Source organism: Emys orbicularis, chromosome 19 (genome assembly GCF_028017835.1).
Source record: "Emys orbicularis isolate rEmyOrb1 chromosome 19, rEmyOrb1.hap1, whole genome shotgun sequence".
In the NCBI taxonomy this organism is placed as follows: Eukaryota; Metazoa; Chordata; order Testudines; family Emydidae; genus Emys; species Emys orbicularis.
The window spans coordinates 12,634,277-12,656,637 of NC_088701.1; the positions used below are offsets into that span (position 1 = coordinate 12,634,277).

Genomic DNA, 22,361 nt, shown 5'->3' on the forward strand with positions numbered 1-22,361 from the left:
ATTACTGAGTGATCCATCCCCGGTCATTTGTCCCAGCTTCTGAGAGTCAGAGGCTTTGGGACACCCAGAGCATGGGGTTTTGTCCCTGACCATTTTGGCTAATAGCCATTCATGGACCTATCCTCCATGAACTTATGGAATTTTTTTTTTTACCCCCGTTATACTTTTGACCTTCATAACAGCCCCTGGAAATGAGTTCCACAGTCTGACTGTATGTTGTGTGAAGAAGTACTTTCTTATGTTTGTTTTAAACCTGCTGCCTATTAATTTCATCGGGTGACCCCGGTTCTTGTGTTATGTGAAAGAGTAAATAACACTTCCTTGGTCACTTTCTCCATACCATTCCTGGTTTTATAGACCTCTATCAGATCCCTCTTTACTTATCTCTTTTATAAGCGGAACAGTCCCCAATCTTTTTTAATCTCTCCCATACAGAACCTGTTCCATACTCCTAATAATTTTTCTTGCCCTTCTTTTGATGCGTCAGGTTGTAAGATACCACAGGCAATGTGCTGATTACAAAATGGGACTGTCATTTGTTCGATTTAAAGAGACAACAGCAGGACAAGAGTCATCCGGTTCTGGATTCCTGACAAACACCTGAGATCACTGAAGGCTATTTTTGCTTTCCAACACTTGCGCCTCCGCAATTTGGCACAAACTGAAGTTCAGACTGGTCAGTTTCACTTTTGTTTGTAGTTGGTTTCACTTTTCAGTTCTTAGGTTGTGAGTTCAATCCTTGAGGGGGCCACTTAGGGATCTGGGGCAAAAATCAGTACTTGGTCCTGCTAGTGAAGGCTGGGGGCTGGACTCGATGACCTTTCAAGGTCCCTTCCAGTTCTAGGAGATGGGATATCTCCATTAATTTATTTATTTATTATTTATGATGAACTCTTCAGGGCAGTAACTGTCCCTCACTATCTGTATGAACAGAAACCAACACCATGAGGCCCCTTTCTGGATTAGGGCATATAGGTACCACCGGAATATAAATAATACCCTAAAAATTGTCATCTGGTAAATAAGCTCATTTCTTTCTTTGTCACTAACGCTACCGGAGCTTATAACAAGTGAGATGATTTTTAAAGTCCTATTTACTTGTCACTATTTATGCTGATTGTTTTCGTATTTAACTCAACCTGGGCAATGAAAAGGCAACTACAGCCTGTGTCACTCGCAGATTCTCAGCCTTGAGTTGCAGACACTCCATGTTTAGACATGAGAGTCCCCACTGCAATTTTAAGCCAAACACTGTGCTGTTTTTACAAAACTGAATTAGAAACCAAATCAGTTTTCTTTATTCCTTCAGACTCTCCCTCGTTATGTGCCAGCTCAATCCACTAGCATGGCTGTCGTCCAGAACCAATCTGGACAATTGTTCTGGATACTAACTAACCCTTCAGTGGACAGATCAGCATTCTAGCAGGGTTCTAGAATTCCCAGGATATGAAGCCTTCTTGAACTGCGGATCAATAATGGCAAATCAACAGTGCCCAGACATGGATGCACCCATTGCCTGTGTTAAGTGGGCTTCCTGAGAGCCCTTTAGACATTTCCACGAAAACCCCCTTTGCTGAGCTTCTCAAATAAGCACAACTGTGATTCCCTATCTCGGCATTTCCAGTTCCCTCACATAACAAACCAAGAGAGCCAAGACGAGCACCAACTGGCCAGCACCAGGGCCTGAGCTTAGCAGCCTGCCCACCCTCGTTACTGATTTTCAATACCAGGGAAGTAACATGCCAATGAGCTTCAAAAAGGCAGGACACAGCAAAGCCTTCCTGTTCTTCCAGCCCAACAGATGAATTAAAGGAAGCTAGGCAGCAAGGCCAGAGATCTCTGAGGAGGCAGTTGGTGGGTTGTTTCTTTTGGGGCAACCGAATCGTGGGAGCAAGGAGGAAGTGAGCAGCTAAGACAAGCACAGATTTCACTAAAGGATTTGGTCCTTTCTCCAAACAGGATAAAAGCCCCAATAGGGTGCTTCTCATCTATACTCATTGGGACCCAAATGCAAGACTGCTTCCTACAGTACATTCTCCAAGACTCTGTCCAACCTAGTGTAAATGTCAAGGGGACGTCTACCATATTTCCTTGGTGAGACCGCTGCACAGGCTAGCACACTGGTTCTCAACCAGGGTTTCGTGTACCCCTGGGGGTACGCAGAGGTCTTCCAGGGGGTACATCAGCTCATCTAGATATCTGCCTAGGTTTACAACAGGCTACATAAAAAGCACTAGCAAAGTCAGTACAAACTAAAATTTCATACAATGACTTGTTTATACTGCACTATGTACACTATACACTGAACTGTAAGTACAATATTTATATTCCAGTTGATTTATTTTATAAGTACACCCCTACCTCGATATAACACGACCCGATATAACACGAATTCGGATATAACGTGGTAAAGCAGTGCTCCGGGGGGGGCAGGGCTGCGCACTCCGGTGGATCAAAGCAAGTTCAATATAACGCAGTTTCACCTATAACGCGGTAAGATTTTTTGGCTCCCGAGGACAGCGTTATATCGAGCTAGAGGTGTATATTGTAAAAATGAGCTCAGTGGTTTGAGCATTGGCCTGCTAAACCCAGGGTTGTGAGTTCAATCCCTGAGGGGGCCACTTACGGATCTGGGGCAAAATCAGTACTTGGTCCTGCTAGTGAAGGCAGAGGGCTGGACTCGATGACCTTTCAGGGTCCCTTCCGGTTCTATGAGACAGGTATAAGTCAGCAATTTGTCAGTAATAGCGTGCTGTGACACTTTTGTAAACAAGTAGTTTAAGTGAGGTGAAACTTGGGAGTACGCAAGACAAATCAGACTCCTGAAATGGGTACAATAGTCTGGAAGGGTTGAGAGCCATTGGGCTAGTAGATCTCACAGGCAGGAAGTCTTCCCTTAACATTCAGTCTATTCCTTCAAGTCATGTCCTGTTGAAGCATCCTAAATAATTCTTCTTCTTGGTACCTACACCCCTCAAGTCCTTATAGACTCACGAGCCCACCCCTTAACTGTGGTCTTGCAAAAAATGAGCAGTACTTTCTACTGAGTATTCTGACTTCTATAGATGTCATAAGGCTTGACAAAAAGGATTATTTTCATCCTCATTTTACAGCTGGGGCAACTGAAGTATGGAGAAATGACTTGCCCAGCGTAACACAGTAAACCAGGTTTAGAACCCAGGAGTCCTCAACTGTTGGAGCCTAGGCCTAAGCGTCTAGACATCAGTGCCCCCGTTAAATGAGATGATATCTAAGATGAACACCTATCACCTCACCACAGCATGGATCTTTTTATACAATAGCTGAACTGGCCCTGGTTCAACTTGAGTTGGATGGAACCATTTTTGACCAAATGAACTTTCATCAAAGCTGAAACATTTTGCAGAGATGTATTGGTTTTGACAATCACCTGGAAGATTTTTTGGTCCAGGACTTGAAAGACAGAGACCCTCACACTCTATAGCCGGATGGCTAGAGCACTGGCCTGGGAAACCCAGGTTCAAGTCCTCACTCTGCCTGATTTTGAATGATCGGGGATGAAGAACTCTGCTCTGTATCAGGCAGAGCAGGAACTAGAACACGGGTCTCCCACATTCCAGCCCAGTGCCCTAACCACCAAGCTACATAGCATGAGACACCCACATGCTTCTCCCCCGCCCCTCCACCTATGTGGGCCCAAAAACCTCCCTGAATAGAAAACCGCAACTTTTGATCCAAAACCAGACACAGCAACAATTTCATGTTCACAAAAACGTTAGAAAGGCTTTGCTTGTGTTCCAACATGGAACGAAAATAAATTTCAAAAGATGCCACAACACGGAATCATCCTCCTCCTGACACTACAGCCATCTACACTCCAACCTATGCTGACTGCCGACAGCGAGCATGACGTTCCAAGGTAACAAGTGTCTTCAGTTGCCATTGAAGCAATGGGAATCCAGGATGCTCACCGCCTTTCTCTGTCTCACAGTCACTAAGAGAAAGCGTTAAAATCTCTCCCTCAAACACAGTCCATATTTAGTGCATACAGATCAGCCTTTGAAAAGTCTACTTGCCCTTGCCAAGTAGATAGTTGATTTTTCATCATCATCATGGTAAAGCTGAGCAAGTAGATTGGGTTACTAGACAGTAAATTCCTATGATGATTTTCTGAGGCTGGTATCGATCAGCTTAAAATTAATTTATTCGTCTTTTGGCTTAAAACAAAACTCACTCAGGATAGCACCCAGCCAATGGACAGTTTCAAGGTGGTAACTACACAACTAATTGGGGAGATGAGACACCAATTCTGTGCCGTGGAGGAAAAGAAGCGAAGCAGCTGCTAAGAGCCTGCTTGACGAGTAACTTTTGAAAACTCATCACCTTGCAATCACTCTCCAGAAATTATTGCCTGATAGGTAACTGGGCCAGCAGCAGAATCTAGTACTCCCAAGGCTTGTTGTGAGCATATAATTATATGATCATGTAACCATCATTTAATTACACAATCCTCTTTCTAATAATTTAAAAAGCTCTCATCACAATATCTGAGCTGCTCACACTCATTAAGGGACTTTACCCTCATAGAAGCCCTGTCAAGTTGGATGGTATTATTCACATATTACAGATGGGAAACTGAGGCACTAGGTAGATTAAGTGACTCAAGGTCTGTGTCTAAGGCAGTAACTGAACTCAGGTCTACCAAGTCCTAGTCCACTGCCTTATTCGCTATTAGAACATGCTTCCTACCCTCATTCCTTCACACGAGGCTTCAGAGGTAAAACCACTGTTCTTCTTCTCTAGCTGACTAGCCTGAACCCAAGGCAGAAAGGACACACCAACATTTCCACATCTAACTATCTCACACGATTATGCAACTGATTAACAATTGCCTTTTGGTAGCCTCAAGTGTGCCACAAGTCAGTTTGCACACACACACACACACATATTTGCCACATGCTGCAAGCCTGGCTGAGGTGCCAGATGACAGGATAAGAAGAGACTGGCATTTCCACCCAAATCACTGCATGCTCAGAACATTAAAAATCAGACTCTATCCCACCCATAAAGATCATCTAACTTATTCCCACACCCACCAATTCAGAGTCTTGCACACATACCCTCTCCTAAGGCCTCAGTAGATGACCACCCCAAAAGCACTTTCATCATTAATGTTGACAGGTCACATATGCTGAACCCCTCATCCTGTCTCCAAACAAATGGGATGCCACATACCAGGCAACCTGATCAACTCAACTCTCTCCTCACTCACCCTGTATAGCCAATGGTCTCTCCCTTCTCCTCCTCATATAGGCTTGGTGGTAAGGGGCAACCCCGATTCTTGTCATCTCTACCTGAACATCCCTCTCCCACATACACAGCAAGCAGCAATCCCTGCTGTACTGTACCCCATGCCTCTTGGGGAGGTCCTTATTCACCTCACCATTCCTTCTTCTCCCAGAATATGGAGAGACTCCCGATCATCCTTCCACCTCTCATCCCCCCCAACCCGATTGTGATCCCAGTCCCACCTATACTCCTCCTTCCATTACAAACAAAACTATCACAAAAAGTGGGGTCCCCTCTGCTGGTCTCACACCCTTCTCCCCTACATCATGGCCCACTGTGCTGCCCAACTCCAAAAAACAACCTCTTCAGCCCGGATCCCTCCTTTTCCCTAGAACAGTCCCTTCCCCCCCACCCCAACTGCAGGCCCACCTCCCTCAGATTCCCATCCCCGACCCCACCCAGGGCCCTCCCTATCCCCCTTCTACAACCCCCCAACTCCTCCCCCCAGAGACTCACCTTGCCCCCTTTCCCCGCACAGATCACTGTGGCCAGTGGCTACTCTCTCACCCCCCTCACCCCCCACCTGTCATCCCAAAGGCCTCTCACAGCCCTTACTCACAGGCCTCAATCCCCTCCCCCTCACTCCCTAAATCCCGCCCCTCCCTACCTAACCCCCCTTTAGACCCCTCCCCTCCAGAGCCCCAGTCTTCAAGCGCCCCCTCCCACGGGGCCCGCTACCCCCACCCTTAGACCTCAGACTCCTCACCTCGCGCTCCTGTCATCCCGAGGTCCCTCCCCCTCCCAGACCCCCAGAGCTCAGACCCCTCCCCTGCCAACCTCGCCCCCCTCAGGCCCCGCCCCGGGGCCCCGTCATTCCCCCAGGGCCCCTCCTCTCGCGGCCCCCCCTTACTGGGCCGGGCCCGGGCCGGGCTGATCTCCAGGTTCAGGTCGATCTTCCGCCGGGCCTCCCGGTTCTCCTGCTTCAGCTTGGCCTCCAGGCGGGACAGCTTCTGCTCCAGCGAGGACGCCGCCATCTTCCCCCCGGAGCCAGCGCCGCCTCGCAGCCAGAATACACAAACACGCGCTGCGCAGGCGCGGCATGTGCCCGCCGAGCCGCCGTACCTCCTGGCGAGCCGCGCTGCGCAGGCGCGGGATTGAACCAGCTGCGCCGCCGTAATCCCGCCACACACCCACCACCTACGAGGGGTGTTTGTACGCATGCGTCCGCACCCAGCTCTCCGACAGTGCCCCCTGCCCGTTGAGGCGAGGCCCTCGGACTGAAAAGGGACCGCATGCGCCGTGATGATCACGCAGCGTCACCTGCTGGCAAAGTTCTCGCACTGCAGGAGCCGCTAAAATGTAATACACATGCGCATAGCGTCCATGGCCCCCAACGGCTTTAACGCTTCGAAGACTCCGCTGCGCATACTGGTGCCCTCTTGTGTGTGTTCGTGGGTATTTCAGCCTGCTCAGCCTGTCTCGGGCAACTCTTAATGCGCATGCGCTCCCAGCTAGCTGGTTGGAGACTCCAGGGCCTGGGTTTTAGGGAGACCCTCCACCTCTACCCACCCCCCAACGGGAATCCTGCCCCAGCATGGGGAACCTGCCTCTGCCCCAACACTCCCTAGTCTAGCAGTTGTGCCTCCCCCTAACACCCATCTGGTCTGGGAGTCCTGGGGACTCCCCGTCCGTCCCCAGTCTGCTGACTCCTGGGGAACCCCTGGGAAAATCCCCCCCCCCCATTCAGGGGCCACCCAGCTCCTCTGAGTCAGGGAGCTGGGCTCCAAATAAACCTCGTGTCTCGCCAGCAGAATGGCGAGAGAGAGCGACAGTGCACTCACAGCCTTGCACAGGGCCCCAAAGCCAGGGCCCGGCTGGAGCAGACCAGGCTCAGAGGGGCTGGGGCCTAGTAAACCTTGGGCTAGAGTAGGCTGAGCTGCACCAGACTGGGGATGTGCTCACCCCCGGGGGGCACTATGGTGCTTTCATCCGACAGAGAGACGGCCGTGATTGCAGAAGGGGGTGGATGGTGGAAGAAATGGATCCAAAACTCACAGCAGGATAGGAATGAGGCATCTGCTCTGAGCGGGACGGCCCACCCAGCTGCCTGATGCTTCCAGTGCACCCACGTGTGGGCCCGGCGGCGTCTGATTGCGCTAGTTAAAAATGTGGCATCTCCGTCAAAGGAGCCACAGAAAGTTCTAGCTGGGGCTGGTTGTCCCATCAAGAGCCAGATTTTCAGAAGAACTCGGGGCCAGATTTCACTGCTCCCTCACCCAAAATGGATTTCCCCCCACCCCCCTTGTGGGGCTCACCCCCCCCCCCCGCATAGGGGCCAATTCTCCCCTGGAGCCTACTCACCCCCCAAAACTGGGGGCCCAGATTCTCCCTGCCCCAGTCCGTCCCCACCCCGCTCAGTGCCCAGCAGCTCCCATCGTGGCACGTGACAGCCAGCTTTTCAAATGAGCTCAAAACACCCAGTGCTTGAAAATCTGACCTTGCATCCGCAAGCCCCTGATCCTGCACTGAGTTTTGTGGGACTGGATCCTGGTGCAGGATTCAGGCCTGGGCTGCTCGCCTCACTCGGAGGAGAGCTCCAAAAATGCACTAAAACAGGGGTTCTCACAACCAATTTTTGGGTGGCCTCAGAGTGCGCCCACTAACTCTTGCTGGTGGCTGCACTTACACTTTTTCCTAAAATTATTTATTTTTCCCAAAGTTAATTAAGTAATATGCACATATATACATCCAAATCATTGTCATTTATTTATGTAAGGTTTTGGGTTTTTTTGCAGACTCAATAATAAAAACATGCACAGTTATCTCTAGTCTTTATTGGACCTAACAGAATAGAAACACAAATAAGGTGATTTGCACGTTCTTGTCTTTTTTATTATTGTTTCTTGTGCTTGTTTTAGTAAAAGTGATTGTATAACAATTCTGAAGTAAATTTAAAAATGCTTTTACATAATAGAATTCCAAATAATAATTAAAAACATATCTGGATGGCTTGGGGTCTGGGGACGAGAAGAGAGGGAAGGGAGGCACTGCCGCAACTGGCCCAGGGCTCCTCCGGGCAGGTGGTGGGGATCGGGGCAGGGCTTTGGCCAGTCCAGAGCTCCCAACGAGGGGGCGGGGGCACTCTGGGCTTCGGCCAGCCCAGGGCTCCTCCAGGTAGGTGCGGGGCGGGGGGGTCTCAGGGCTTTGGCCATCCCGGGGCTCCTCTGGCCTCTCGCCTCCTCACTCCACCCCCGCTCGCTTCTCGCCTCCGCACCCCACCCCTGCTCACCTCCCGCTTCCTCACTCCACTGCCACTCGCCTCCTGCTACCTCACTCAATCCCCTCTCGCCGATAGCCTCCTCACCCCACCCCCCCTCGCCTCCCACCTCCTCACCCCACCCCCGCTCGCCTCCCACCTCGTCTCTCGCCTTCTCACACACAACCCCGCTTGCTTCCCGCCACCTCACTTGACCTCCGGTCGCCTCCTGCCTCCTCACACACACCCCCAGCTGGCCTCCTGCCTCCATACTCCACCCCCACTCGCCTCCCACCACCTCACTCCACCCCCAGTCACCTCCCGCCTCCTCTCTCCAACCCCGCTCGCTTCCCGCCATCTCACTCCACCCCCACTCGCCTCCTCACTCCACCCCCGCTCGCCTCCTGCCACCTCACTCCACTCCTGCTGGCCTCCCACTTCCTCACCCCACCCCCGCTCACCTCCCGCCACCTCACACCACCCCCGCTCACCTCCTCACTCCACCCCCGGTCGCCTCCCACCTCACACCACCCCCGCTCACCTCCCACTTGCTCACTCCACCCCTGGTCGCCTCCCGCCACCTCACTCCACTCCCACTCACCACTCGCCTCCTCACCCCACCCCCGCTCGCCTCCCACCACCTCACTCCAGCCCCGCTCACCTCCCGCCACCTCACTGCAGCCCCACTTGTCTCTCGCCTCATCACACACAACCCCGCTCGCCTCCCGCCACCTCACTCCATCCCCCGCTCGTCTTCTGCCACATTTCTCCACCCCCTGCTCACCTCCTCACTCCACCCCCGCCCGCCGCTCACCTCCTCACCCTGCTTCCCCCCCCCCGCCACCTCTCTCCACTCTCGCTCGCCTCCTCACCCCACCCCCGCTCACCTCCTGCCTCCTCACTTCCCCGCTGGCAGCCAGACCCCCACCCACTCTCCTCACCCTGCTGCTGGCTGGCCGCTCACCTCCTTACTCCTCTACCAGGACCCCCCCACTACTGCCACTTGCCTCCTCAGCCCCCCCCCCCCCGCTCGCAGCCAGACCCCCCCCTGCCCGCCTCGTCACCCTGCTGCTGGCTGGCCGCTCACCTCCTTACTCCTCCACCAGGGCCCCCCCGCCACTCGCCTCTTCACACACCCCCGCCCGCTGCCGTCTTCTCACCGCCTCCTTGCCGCCTCACCTGCTCCTTAAGCGTTGTGTGTCCCACCTGTGTCTTCAGAGAGGCAGCACATGCAGGAGCAACAGGGCGGAAGGGGAGGGACTGATGCTGCACAGGAAACTGTCGTGGCCCCAGGAAAACCCCCTGGTGGCCGCATGCGGCCACGGTGGCTGCATTGGAGAAACTGTGCACTAAAACATGACTCATTTTATTTTTAGGTTGGCTTAGAGATTCCCTCACTTGTCCTCATCCCCCTCCCCCTTGCACTTTAAACGTGTGCCTTGTGAGGCTCTAAGCTCTTGCTGCTCCCTAATGAGCCAGTGGAACTCACTGCCACAAGGTATCAGTAAAGCCAAGAACAAAGCAGGTTTGGGTGTCTCCGCAGGTAACAGAAACATCCAGAGTTAGAATAGCAAATATTACAACATAGTGGAGTTTAGGGACAGATTTGCTGCTACAGGGCCTGGGCTGTTGGGGGCTAGGAGGAATCTTCCCCCGGGACCAGGTTACTCCATTGCTGTCTACTGGGGGTGCTCCTTCCACCTTCTTCTGAAGCCGCTGCTGTCGGCCACTGTAGGAGTCTGGGCTAGATGGGCCCCCTGCTGCAATCCAGTCTGGCTATTCCTGTATTTCATGTGAGGATTTCGAGGGGCTGATGTCCACACTGATTAATGGAGCCCCTTCTGGCCCAGTGTCCCATGGTGTAAGAGGAGGTAAGGAGCTTATCTGTGCTGACTTGAGTCATATCCTCATTGCTGCCTCATATCCGGGGGGAAGCACTGGGTATTTTGGGGAAGGTGTCATTCCTCCTCTAGGCCACAGGGTGGCCCTGTAGCCTCTCCACAGCAGATCTCCTGGCTTTGCAGGTGTAACAGGCTATGGATCCTCAGGACAGCTGATCTTCCAGCCGCTGTGGCTTCCCTGTCCCTCCTCCTAAGCCCCATTGTCCAGGGAGGCACCATGGAGCTGGGCTGTGCAGGGAGTGCCCATGCCCCCAGCCTGGGCTGCCCCCCTTCAGTTGCCACCCCAGATTCAGCTGCACCCAAGCCTCTTTGTGAGCAAGGAGCATGGGCCAGGGTTACCCTACTTGGGTGGGAGCTAGATTTTGGTCTGTGGTTATGACACAGCAGATGCTGTACTTGATACAGATGCAGCCACCTGGACAAGGGGGCTCCATGACCGGCAAGTTCTCCAGAGACCCAGTGCCTGGGCTCGGTCGACTTGCTGCTGCTAACCAAGATCTCCTCCCTATGCCCTGGAGCTACAGACAAGCCACATAACAGGCTCCCCAGCTGTCCACACGCCAGGCAGGGACGTTTCTGGAGCAGCCGAAGGCCTCACAGGGATGGAGCAGAGATGGGCGTGGCGAGCATCTGCTTCACGTGAGATGGCAGGGTCTCGAAGAGGGCGTTATCCACGCTCAGCCCGGTCTCCTTAAGCAGGGGGCAGCAGCCTAGCTCAAGTGGGAGTGACTCCAAGGGGTTCCCTGTCAGCTTCAGCCTGGAGAGTAGCACCAACCTCCCGATCTCAGCCGGCACAGTGGTCAAAGCGTTGTCCGCCAGCTGCAAAGAAGTTAGCTCCAGGCAGGCAAAGAGCTGGCTGGGCAGTGCCCTGATCCTGTTGCCAGTGATGGAGAGTTGCTGCAGCATCCCCAGCTGGCCAATCTCTGCAGGGAGGAGGCAAAGGAGGTTGTGGCTGAGGTCCAGATGCCTGAGTCTCTTCAGAGCAAACAAGGCCTGGGGCAGGGACTCCAGCTCGTTATGGGATAGCACCAGCTCCTCCAGGCTGCCTGCTGCGCCAATGGAAGCGGGCAGGGTGGCGATGCGGTTGTGCCACAGCTTCAGGCAGGTGAGCTGTGCCAGATGCTGGAAGCCAGCCCCCTTCTCAAGGCTGCGGATGCCATTGGAGCGCAGATCCAGCCTCCGCAGGCCAGTTAAGCGCCAGACTGTCGGTGGGATCCTCTTCAGCTGGCAGCAGAGCAGCTCCAGCTGCTGGAGGCTGCTCATCTTCTTCAGGACCCCCAGTGCCTCCAGCTTGGTCCCGTCGTTCTGGATACAGAGCTGGCGGAGGTGGGTGGACATAGAGCAAGGAAGCTTGGTCAGCTTGGTCTGGAGCAGCAAAATCTCCAGGCTCCGGAGCTCCCGGAGGGACTCCAGGACCAGCACATTGGAGCAGAGGTGGCTGGAGAGGTGCAGCCGGCGCAGGTTCTTCAAGGAGTAAAGCCAGGAGGGGATCTCGGTAACGTCAGTGAACTGGACGTGCAGCCCCCTGAGCCGTTCCTGCAGAAAGGACAAGGCCATGGGCTCCATCGTGGCTGGGCAGTGAGACAGCTGCAGCTCAGACAGTGCTCCCATCTGGGCCACCTTGGCGGAGAGCTTCACCTCCGCCATGCATTCCAGCCGCAGCACCTCCAGGTCCGCCATCTGATAGACAGCCTGGGGCAGGGCTGGAAGGGCACAGAGCCTCAGCTCCAGCCGGCCCCAGGCGTCCCTCCCCACCTGCCGCCGCAGCTCCTCATAGTCCCCACGGTGCTCCTGTCTGATCTCCAGCAGCTGGCTCTCGCTGACAGTGGAGAGGAAGATGGCAATCCTCTTGGAGCAGAGCGGGTCATACTGGTCAGCCATGTGCAGCAGGAAGGCCAAGTCATTGTGGACATTGGGGATGGCCCTGAAGCTGCTCTCCTCGCTGGCCCGCCCAAAGGAGTACTCCCTGAGCGGCCTCAGGAGCAGCCAGTAGAGTGTGTAGACCCCCACCAGCCCACTGAGCAGCACCAGGGCCAGGTAGCTCAGCAGCAGCTTCTGCAGGATGTAGGCCAGGCTGTGGGTGCAGGAGAAGGTGGCGTGGCCAGCAAGGTCCCCCAGGCCTGGCCGGCACACGTGCCTGAAAGCAATGGTGCCAGCAGAACTGGAGGCATAGCCCAGCACGGCCAAGAGCGTTGCCACCTTGAACACTGTCTGCCCCACGTAGACCCAGTAGAGGAGGCTGGCGGCTTCAGTGTGCACCCGGAAGGTGCGGATCTTCTCGAAGAGCGCCTTGGCCTGCTCCCCGTCCTTCCGGTCCAGGATGGTGGCACTGGAGAAGGAGGATGCCTGCTCCGTCTGGGAGCCAGCCCTAGCCTGAGAGATCTGGGCAGAGCAGGGTTTCATCCGGCCAAGCTTGCCTTCCAAGGGCTGGCAGGCTGTCTCCGAGAGAGCCTTGGTTGTCCAGGGTGACTGGAAGCACTTCCGGAGGATGGAGAGGAACAGCTCGATCCTGGAGAAGGTCTTGGGGTATATGAACCAGAAGTTGTTACAGACCATCAAGAGCAGCGCGTGCAGGAGGGCCAGGTACGGGGAGTACTTGGAGTGCCACGGCAGCGCCTGGTGGTAGCAGACCTGGCCAATGTACAGGTACTGCTGGTAGTCAAGGTTGGTTGGGTGTCCGCTGTTGGCAGCAGGAAGTTCCCTCCTGGTGCCAACCGGAGTAGCGTCGTGTTCTGGGCCATCCAGAGGCCCTAAGGCAGGTCTGGGAGCCAGGGACCCACTTGCAGCCATGCTGGTCCTGCCGACAGGCAGGCACACCACCTGATCCGTGGAGATCAGCAGGGTCCCCGCGATGATGGAGATGGCCAACATTGCCAGGACCAAGTAGTCTGTGAAGACGTCCCACCAGGGCTTCAGAGTACTGAACGGGGCCCGACCATCACTCAGGGAGGCCACTTCCGTCAGGGAAAACATGGCTGCTGGGAGGGAAAGAATAAGGGTCAGTGGCTTAGAGGTGTTCTGAGCCTGGGTTGGTTCTTGGAAGATCCTGGCTCTGCCACAGACTCCCTCTGGGACCTTGGTCACATCACTTCATCTCCCCGTGCCTCAGTTTCTCCATCTATAGAATGGGATAACGATCCTTCCTTTGCCTATTTAGTCTGTGAGCTCTTTGGAACAGGGACTGTCTCTGACTGTGTGTCTGTGCAGCGCCTGGCACAACGGGGCCATGATCTCAGCTGGGACAGGGACCGTCTCTGACTGTGTGTCTGTGCAGCGCCTGGCACAACGGGGCCATGATCTCGGCTGGGACAGGGACTGTCTCTGACTGTGTGTCTGTGCAGCGCCTGGCACAACGGGGCCATGATCTCAGCTGGGACAGGGACTGTCTCTGACTGTGTGTCTGTGCAGTGCCTGGCACAGTGGAGCCTCTAAGTGCTGCCATAATACACCTAATAGAGAAATAGCTGATGGCATAGAAAGCCTTGAATGTGGAGGTTCAAAGTAGTGAAGAGACATGAGGGGTGGGTGCTGGGCTTTCCCCAGGGTCCCCTGCCTTTGTGCCACCCCCCAGAGGGGGGCAGCCAGAGGCCGGACAACATGCTGCTTCCATGTTTGTTCAGTGATGAGGTTCCACCCTTCTCCTCTTGCCTCTGTCTTCTAGGAGACACTTCAGGGCCTGTCAGTCAAAGAAGCTGAGAACCCAGAACTCAGCTGGGGCCCTGTGATGAAGTGGGAATTTTTTGCTGTGTGTGCCTCAGTTTCCCTCTGTACTTTACATCACTAACCAATGGGGAAAAGGGCCAGCACCCGAGCCCTGAGGCATGTGTCTCTCCTTGCTGTCTGGGGTGGACTGAACGGCTCATTGAAGGACTGGCTGGAAACCAACCCATATCAGTGGCAAATACAAAAAGACAGTGGGAACTCCAGCAGCCAGCATGTCCACAGCTAGCAACCAGCGGGGAGTTCCCCACGTCTTCACTTGCCAGTCCAAGGCCCCAGCTCAAGAACAAAGGGAAAGGGGTCAGGTTGCGGGGCAAGTGCTGTAGCCAGGGCTCTCACCTGGGTCTGACAGAGAGAGAGCCTGAAATGGAGCCCACGGCCGCTTGGCTGGGTGGGGCGCTGGCTTGGCGAGGTGGCTATGTCTTAACCTTTGCTTTTCTGTGCTCACCTAAGGACTTCCCGTGCTGTGTTCCAGCTGAGTAATAGCCCCGACTGTTTGTAAAGGCTGCGTGGTGTCACTGCAAATCCTTCCCAGGGTGCCCTGGACCCTGAGGAGTGGGCAAGTCTCTGGCCTGGCGTATGTCCCAGTTGGACTCTCCGGGCAAAGCTCCTGGGGTGAAGCAGGAGGGCTGGAGCCCAGGGGCTCAGTCTCGGAGACGGGGAGGCCACGTGGGCTAACCTAAAGGAAGAGTGGGACCCCTTGGGGGCTCTGACACACTGAAGGGGTCCTCCAAGGCCCTGTTTAAAAGCTGGGGCGTAGCAGTGCCAGCCTGCAGTCCTGCCGGCCACCCACTCCTGGGGTTGGTAGATTCAGAGCTCTGGACCAGGTGATCCCCTTAATAACCATCTTGCTGCTGTAGCCCTTTGCTCTGCCACCTGCCCACAGGATCCTGCCCAGCAGAGAGAGGGATAAACTTGGCGGAAGGGCTGCCCTGTGGTTTGAATGCACAGGAGTGTCCAAGAGGAGGGGAACCAGAACTGAAATGACGCAGCACAGGAGGGCTTAAATGTTGCACTCTGCCTATGGAGTGGTGCCCTAGCTCTATGTCTCAGGGAGGGTGTAGCAGTCACCGTCCCATGACTGTTCTCACCCAGAGGATAAAGGACTTACTGCCGCTGCTGGCTCTGGGAGTGGCTCCCTTAGCTCATGAGGCAGCCACCTCGCTTTGCGATGCTGTCGGGTGAGGGGTTCAGTCCAGGCTCTGCATATGAATCGCTGCTCTGTTCACAGGAGGTGGATGTGCGAAGTGCCCAGCTCCTCCTGGCAGAACTGGCCCCCTCTTGCGTTGGGGCATCTGAACCCAGGCATCTCGTCTCTTGGGAGCCCAAGCCAGCATCAGGCAGCCAATGAAGGAAGGTATTTCACCTCCCAGAGTCTGAGCTCATGCGCACCCCATCCCTCCCTAGCGGGGCTGAGAAGGACCAACGGAGCCTTGACAGTCTCCCTGTTAGGCCACAGGCTGCCCTAGACTTACGTGTCTTCTCCTGCCTTCTCAGCATGAAGGAGATCGCTCACTTCGACCCCTGATTTCCCTCCATCCTACTCAGATCCACCCTGGTCTCATGCCAGGAGTGTGACCCACTGATATCCGAAAGGCTAGATCTTAAATGAAGTGGTGTAGCCTAGAGTCAGGACTCCTGGGTTCTATCCCCAGCTCCGGGAGGGGAGTGGTGTCTAATGGTTAGAGCAGGGGGGAGCTGAGTGTCAGGACTGTTGCTGGGACAGTTATTGTTCCAAACCACATGAAGGGCAGTTGGGGGTGAGAATATTAAATGCAATTCTAACAATTCTTTGCCCTCTCGTTAGAAAGAGTTGACAATGTCCCAGCCAGGGGACGAATCCCCCCGCCTATCTCACCATGGGCAGCCCAGAGCGATGCCGTGACGTGCCCAGCCTCGCACAGGGAGGGACTGACAGGACCACAGCCAATGTGCTAACCACACATCTGCCCTTGGCCACCTGCTTACCTGGGGCAAGGCATGTAAACCAGCTCGGATCCCTGGCACTTTCAGTGCTCTGAACAGGATCGTTTTCCCCAACCAACCAGCTGCTCCTACCAGCTGGATTTATCACCAACACCCTCCTCCCTCCCAAAACCTTTCCCAGCCTCCTGCCAGCTACAGAAGTAGCCCGTCCCCTCCCCGTTGCGGGGGAAACGGAACCAGATCCCTGTCTCCATGGGGCCAGATCCCTGTCGCCTTGGGACACCCTCTCTAACAGCTGGCTTTGGCTCTGGCCCCCTTTGGGGTTAGCCCAGGAATGCTGGGGGGATGTGGAGAATAGGGAAGGAGAGAGAGAGCATGGAAGAAGGAGAGAGAAAGAAGGAGAAGAATGGCCCGTGACCCAGAAGAGAACAATGTTTTCTCTCCCTGCAACTAACTAGCTTGAGTTCTTTATCACCCCTCAGCCTTGCAAACCGCTCCCTGCCCCACGCCAATCCCGGGGGGAACCCCTGACTCATACCCAGCAGCCTCCCCACCCACTCAGGCCTGATCCTGCCTGGCAGCAGGGGGTCTGGCCCCGCTCTCCGGCCCTGGGAACAGCCCCAGAGTACCTCAAGCCCTTTCCTTCCCACCTCTTGCCTGTCCTCATCCAGGCCCCCTCCCCTCACCTGCTGCTTAGCCTGGGGCTGCCGCTTGCCCTAGATCCTTGCTCCACCAAGTCTCTTCTCTACAGGGAAGAGTCTCCTCCGGCCCCCCCAATCTTGGCCAGGAGCCCAACTTGTCCCCAGCCAGAGCCCTTCACATCCGGCCGGTTGGAGTGTCTCTCTCTCCTGTCTCCATGGCAGCTCCAGGGAGCAGGGGAAGGATTGTGAAAGGAGGGAGCATGACTTCCTCATTTGTTTCATGGGCTGGTTGGGGAGAGCTGTGTTAGCGAAAGGCTACAGCCAACTCTAATCCAAAGCACTTCCCTCATTAGACCCGCCGCTGGGGTAATGACCACCCCTCCCCTTGGACAGATGGGGAAACTGAGGCACAGAAGGTTGAAGATCACAAAGCATGTCAGAGACAGAGCTGGCAACAGGATGCAGGCAGTCCTGAGTCTCAGCTCCCCACTCTCCAGCCACCAGACCAGGGCCTGGGAGGCAAGATTTCCTGGGTTCTGTGCCCAGCTGTAGGCCCTCAGTGGTCAGTGCAGGGAGAATCAGTTCTATCCCTCATGCTGGAAGCGGAGTAGGTTCCAGTGGTTAGAGCGGAGTGAAGGCTGGGAATCAAGACTCCTGGTTCTCTCTTACTGGGTTGTGGGAGTGGATCCAAGGGTCTCTTCTGGATTGTTTTTATTTCCCTCCCGTTTATAATACAACAGACACAGCCTGTGGCGTCCTGCCCTCAGCTCCCTGTAGATCCAAAGGGTAACGATTATCTGCCGAGGCCGGCAGTGGGATTGAGGGAATGTAGATAGGGTGACCAGATGTCCTGATTTTATAGGGACAGTCCCGATTTTTGGGTCTTTTTCTTATATAGGCTCCTATTACCCCCCACCCCCGTCCCGATTTTTCACACTTGCTGTCTGGTCACACTAACTGTAGAAAGTGCTTTGGGGTGAGGCGCTGCCGGGATCACGAGCCCAGTCCTTTGGCTAATGGAAAAAGGACTCCAATTCCTGAACGCGCTCCAACACAAACCCAGGGGGTGGGATCCAGAGCAGTGGAGAGCTCTCGCTGCTGAGCTCTGATCCACACCACGGAACAGGAGACGGGGCTCTGGGTGCTGCTCGCACATTGTCAGCCAGCAGATGGCGATGGATAGCCATCCCCAGGGCATGGAAGAGCTAGTGGGGGGCAGGGTCTATTGGGGAGGGGGTGGGGTGAGGTGGTATGTGTTGAGATGGATGTGTGGGGTGTGTAAGGGCTGTTGGGGGGATAGGGAGCTTGTGTCTATAAGGCAGAGATGGGGGTGGGACTGGGTTGTGTTGGGGGCGTTAGCACCTCAATTCCTAACCCCCCCTCCACCCTCGGCCAGTGGCAAAGCCCCCCCTAGGCAGCCACCTTGGGCCTAGGTTGAGATCCACCCTCAACCCCAGCCCTAAAGCTCCAGTCCGTCCCCATCTCCTTCTTGCTGGTGACTCGGAGCCAGGGGGTGAGAGAAGGAGCAGGAGGCAGTGCCACTGGGCCCCGTCCTGGAGTGTTTCCTGGCCGGTTGCCATGCGAGTGGGGTGTGGCCGGTTCCTGTCAGATCTGTGGCCTGGCCCGGGGCCCACATGCAGCGTGGGGGAGGGAGCAGCTAAGCCCCCTGCCCCCAGTCAGATGCCCGCTGAAGGGAATTTGGGATGCAGACAGGGCTGGATGGTGGCAGGGGAAGGGGGGTGTAATGCCCCCTGTTTGGTATCCTATGGGGTTAGGGAGGAAGACTGGGGGAGAAGGGCTGGGATTAGGGGTGAGCAGCAGGATAACTGAAGGGAGGCTGGGGGTGGAGGGAGGCCACAGGGGCTGGGATGAGTTGGTTTTAAGAGGGAGCTGGACACACTGATAAGGGCAGTTGTGTGATGTGGTTGCTGGGGATGGTGGGGAGCAGGGCTCAGCACCCCTGGGTCTTATGTTCCTAATAGCATGTGTCTCAGGGTTACAGCTGGCCACCGTCAGGGCTCAGGAAGGGATTCCCTCCCTACCGCCTCCATGTATTCTGGGAGAGTTTTGTTTTAATCTCCCTCCTCTGATGCATCAGGGCTGGAGACGGGCCAGTGGGTGGGGTGGGCCAGGGATCTGAGTTGGCACCAAGCATTCTCCCTCTGTCAGGTGCTTGTCTGGTGGTTCTTGTGCATGTGCTCCAGGTCCCGGTGATGGCCATATGTGGGGTGAGGGAGGAATTTTCCCTCAGGTCAGATTGGCAGGGACCTTGATGAGCTTCCACCTTCTTCTGCAGCATGTGGGTGCAGGGCACTTGCCAGGATTATCTGGGCATAGCTCACTTAAACATCTCCCTGCCATCACGGAGGCCTCGGGCCCTGGTGCACCTCAGTCCCTCCTCTCCTCTGCCTGGCCCTGTGGCATGTAATAGTCTGCAGTCTGCTCTCCTATGGTACTCCGGTCTCATTACGCGGTTGGGTTTGGTGTGTGGGTGCTGGTAGCCTGTGATAGACAGGAAGTCAGACTAGATGGTCCCCTCTGGCCTGAAAATCTGTGCCTCTCTGAGGAGGGACAGGGAGGTTGGTGACCCCCCCCCCTTGAATCTATGGGATTAGATGGGGGGGTTAGGGAGAAAGGCCGGGATTAGTGAGACCGATGGCACCACAGGCAGTCAGCAGTGCACCTCTGCATGGCAAGCTCGATCCGATTGCCATTGAACTCAGAGGAAAGATCCCATTGCCGTCGCTGGCTCTACTGAGGGACTTCGGGGCTCTGCTGAGTCAATCCAGTTGGAAAGTTTCAGCTGCCACCTTTCACATGCATGTCCTGCTGCAGAGGACAGCAACCCCCTCCCGGTCAATTTGCCCTCCTGGCTCTGGTCAGTTTCAGCTTCTCCCAGCACTAGCCACCAGGCTGTTGGATTCAGGTGCCCTGCATTGAAGGGGAGGGGGAATTACCACCTATTTGAATTGACCTTTAACAGCCATTCCGAACCCCGTGGCACCTGTGCTAGTCCCAGCCTCCCGTCAGTCATCCCACCCTCACCCCCAGCCTACATGCAGGCTCTACACCCGGTCTCTTCAGGCTCCTCGCCAGTGTCTTGTCCCTGTAGCTATGACTGTCTGCAACTCACCCACAGCTGGGGGAGTTATGCCATTAACCAAGCACCTCCCCGGTGGGTCTGTAGCGCTGAGTCATGCAGGGATCTCCCAGGGTAGCTGGAATTCTTGAAATCCCACCTACCCAATTACCTCCTTAGAGTGGAATCTCTTTGGGCTGGGACTGTCTTTCTGTTCCACGCAACGCCTAGCACACCAGGACCCTGGTCCCTGACCGGGGCTCCTAGGCACTACTGCAATACAAATAATCAATAATCGTTTATACTCTGGTAGCACCTAAAAGCCTCAGCCAGGTCCCAGCTCCATTGTGCAAGGTGCTGTACAATCTTATATAGGAACATGGGAATTGCCAGACCGGATCAGAGATGAACCCCACAATCAACCCCCCCTCTAGCAATGAGCGCCCCCAAACTGGGAGACAGTCCAAAGCTGGATCCACATCCCAACTTGGCTGAGGTTTGGGGTATGGTGACAACTGGGCATGCTTCTCCTCGGCTTCCCCTCTGAAGAGCTCTGTGGAATCACCACATGCAGGGGTGGGGGAGGAGAAATCCACTCCCTGTTTTACACCCTTTCTGTCCAAGAGGCCTTAGTGAAGGGAGCATTTCCACTGCAACAGATCTGGGACCACTCCTCTCCCTACACATCAGCAGGGAGCTCCCTTCCATCTAGGGTGACCAGATGTCCCGATAAAATCAGGACTGTCCTGATATTTAACCCTTTGTCCCAATCATTGTACGATCGGGACACCATTTGTCCCGATGTTCACGTAAGGAGGCAAGCGGGAGGGAGGGAAAAACTGCAGCCAAGCTCCCTCCTCCTCGCCTCCTTCTCCCTCCCTCCCCACAGCGTGCCGCATCCCCGCTCCCCCGCCCAGTGCTTCCCGCTGCCTAACAGCTGTTTGGCGGCGCTTAGCGCTTTCCAGGAGGGAGGGGGGAGGAGCGGGGATGTGGCACGTTCAGGGGAGGAGATGGAGAAGAGGCAGGGCAGGGGCGGGGACTTGGGGAAAGGGGGTGGAATAGGGGTGGAGTGAGGGCAGATGCTTGGGCGGGAAGAGGCGGGGGGTGGGCGAGCACCCACCCGGAAGAGGGGAAGTCGGCGCCGTAGGGATGAGAGGCGGGCAGGGGGGTGAAGAGGCGAGTGGCGGGCGGGGAGGGTGAAAAGGCGAGCAGTGGGTGGGGGACTGAGGAGGGATGCAGCAAGCCAGCTGGGGGATGAGGAAGGGCGGGGGGGGGGGGGCGAGCCGGGAGGGAGCGGGACCTGGGGCAGAGTGGGGGCGGAGCCTGGGAGGAGTGGGGGTGGACTGTGGGCGGGGCTGACAGCACCCCAATGTGTCCCGATATTTTAGTGTTGTGATCTGGTCACCCTACTTCCATCAGTGGGGTGCAGGGGTTTTACCTGCCAGATGCAACCTTGCTTAGATACCAACCAGCCTCAGGGAGGGGAAGGTCTGATACACCAAGTATATCCAGAGCGATCACAAGGAGAGAGAATACGGGTTTTCAGATAGAGCCTTGCCCATGCCTCTCACAGTGTGACCTAGTGAATAAGGCACTGGACTGGAATTCAGGAAACCTGGCTTCAATTCCTGGCTGTGCTGCTGATCTGCTGTGTGACCTCGGGCAAGTTATTCCCTTCCCTGTGCCTCAGTTTCCCCTCTCACCCTTTGTCCGTATGACCATGCGCTTGTTGGTGCAGGGACTCTCCCTCACTAGGTGTGTGTGCAGAGCCTGATGCAATGGAGCCTCTGATGCTGGACAGCTCCCAACACGCTGGGGGCCCCAGTCGGGGTTGGGGAAGGGGTCTGTGCAGTGGCTGGTGCACAGGGGGCCCCGATCGCATTGTGGGGGAGGTGTTTGTGCAGCAGCCAGCACAATGGAGGCTCTGCTCTGTTGGGGCCTTTACCCATTACTATGATAATACTGACGTCGGGTCTGGCCCATATGTCCTCTGGCTCCAGGACAGAGCTGATGGGGGTTCTCCCAGAACTGCAGGGTGCCTTGCCGCTGGCTACCGGGCAAGAAGGGTTTCAATGTTGGAGTTCCTAGGAGTGCTCCCCCAGTTCTGGGAGCGGCTGCCGAGGAGGCTGGGGCGTTGCTCAGACTGGGGTTTCTTGGAGTGCCGCACCCAGCTTGGTGCAGAGATAAAGGCTATTTGCACAGGTCAGATTTCAAACTTCTCCCCTCCAGCTGCACAGAGCCAGGGCCCTGGTTCAGGCCCATTGCTATTAACAGGTGTTTGGATTGCCACTCCCCCCATACATCCTTTAATATAAAAAGAAGGGCTCGATCCTGAAATCCTCCCATGACCTTTGCCTGAGTAAGGGCTCCAGACTCAGGTACATGCAGCACAGGGGAAATCAAAGACCATCTGGAATCCTGCCACAGAGAGGTGGGACTCAGGGGAGGAGCCCATGAGGGCCATGTCATTGGTGGAAAAAACCATGCTTCAAGGAGGAGGAGACATGTCACAGCAGGAGAAGCCACACCCAAGGGGGGCGGGGTCAACGGGAGCCACACCCACCCATCTA

The 22,361-nt window shown here is 55.5% G+C and overlaps 2 protein-coding genes across 2 annotated transcripts in view; both read right to left on the reverse strand.

Moving 5' to 3' along the window:
- Nucleotides 1-6,337, reverse strand: part of MAP2K7 (mitogen-activated protein kinase kinase 7) — a 72,773-nt gene extending 66,436 nt beyond the window's left edge. The window contains exon 1 of the mRNA XM_065419424.1: nucleotides 6,179-6,337. Within this exon, the coding sequence (XP_065275496.1) occupies nucleotides 6,179-6,302 (124 nt within the window). The 5' untranslated portion in view covers nucleotides 6,303-6,337. The remainder of the gene's footprint in view (nucleotides 1-6,178) is intronic.
- A 4,682-nt stretch (nucleotides 6,338-11,019) lies between these two features.
- LOC135892005 (volume-regulated anion channel subunit LRRC8D-like) lies at nucleotides 11,020-13,398 on the reverse strand. Its single transcript, XM_065419680.1, has one exon. The coding sequence runs from the start codon at nucleotides 13,396-13,398 to the stop codon at nucleotides 11,020-11,022; it is 2,379 nt and encodes a 792-aa protein (XP_065275752.1).
- Nucleotides 13,399-22,361: the final 8,963 nt, after the last annotated feature.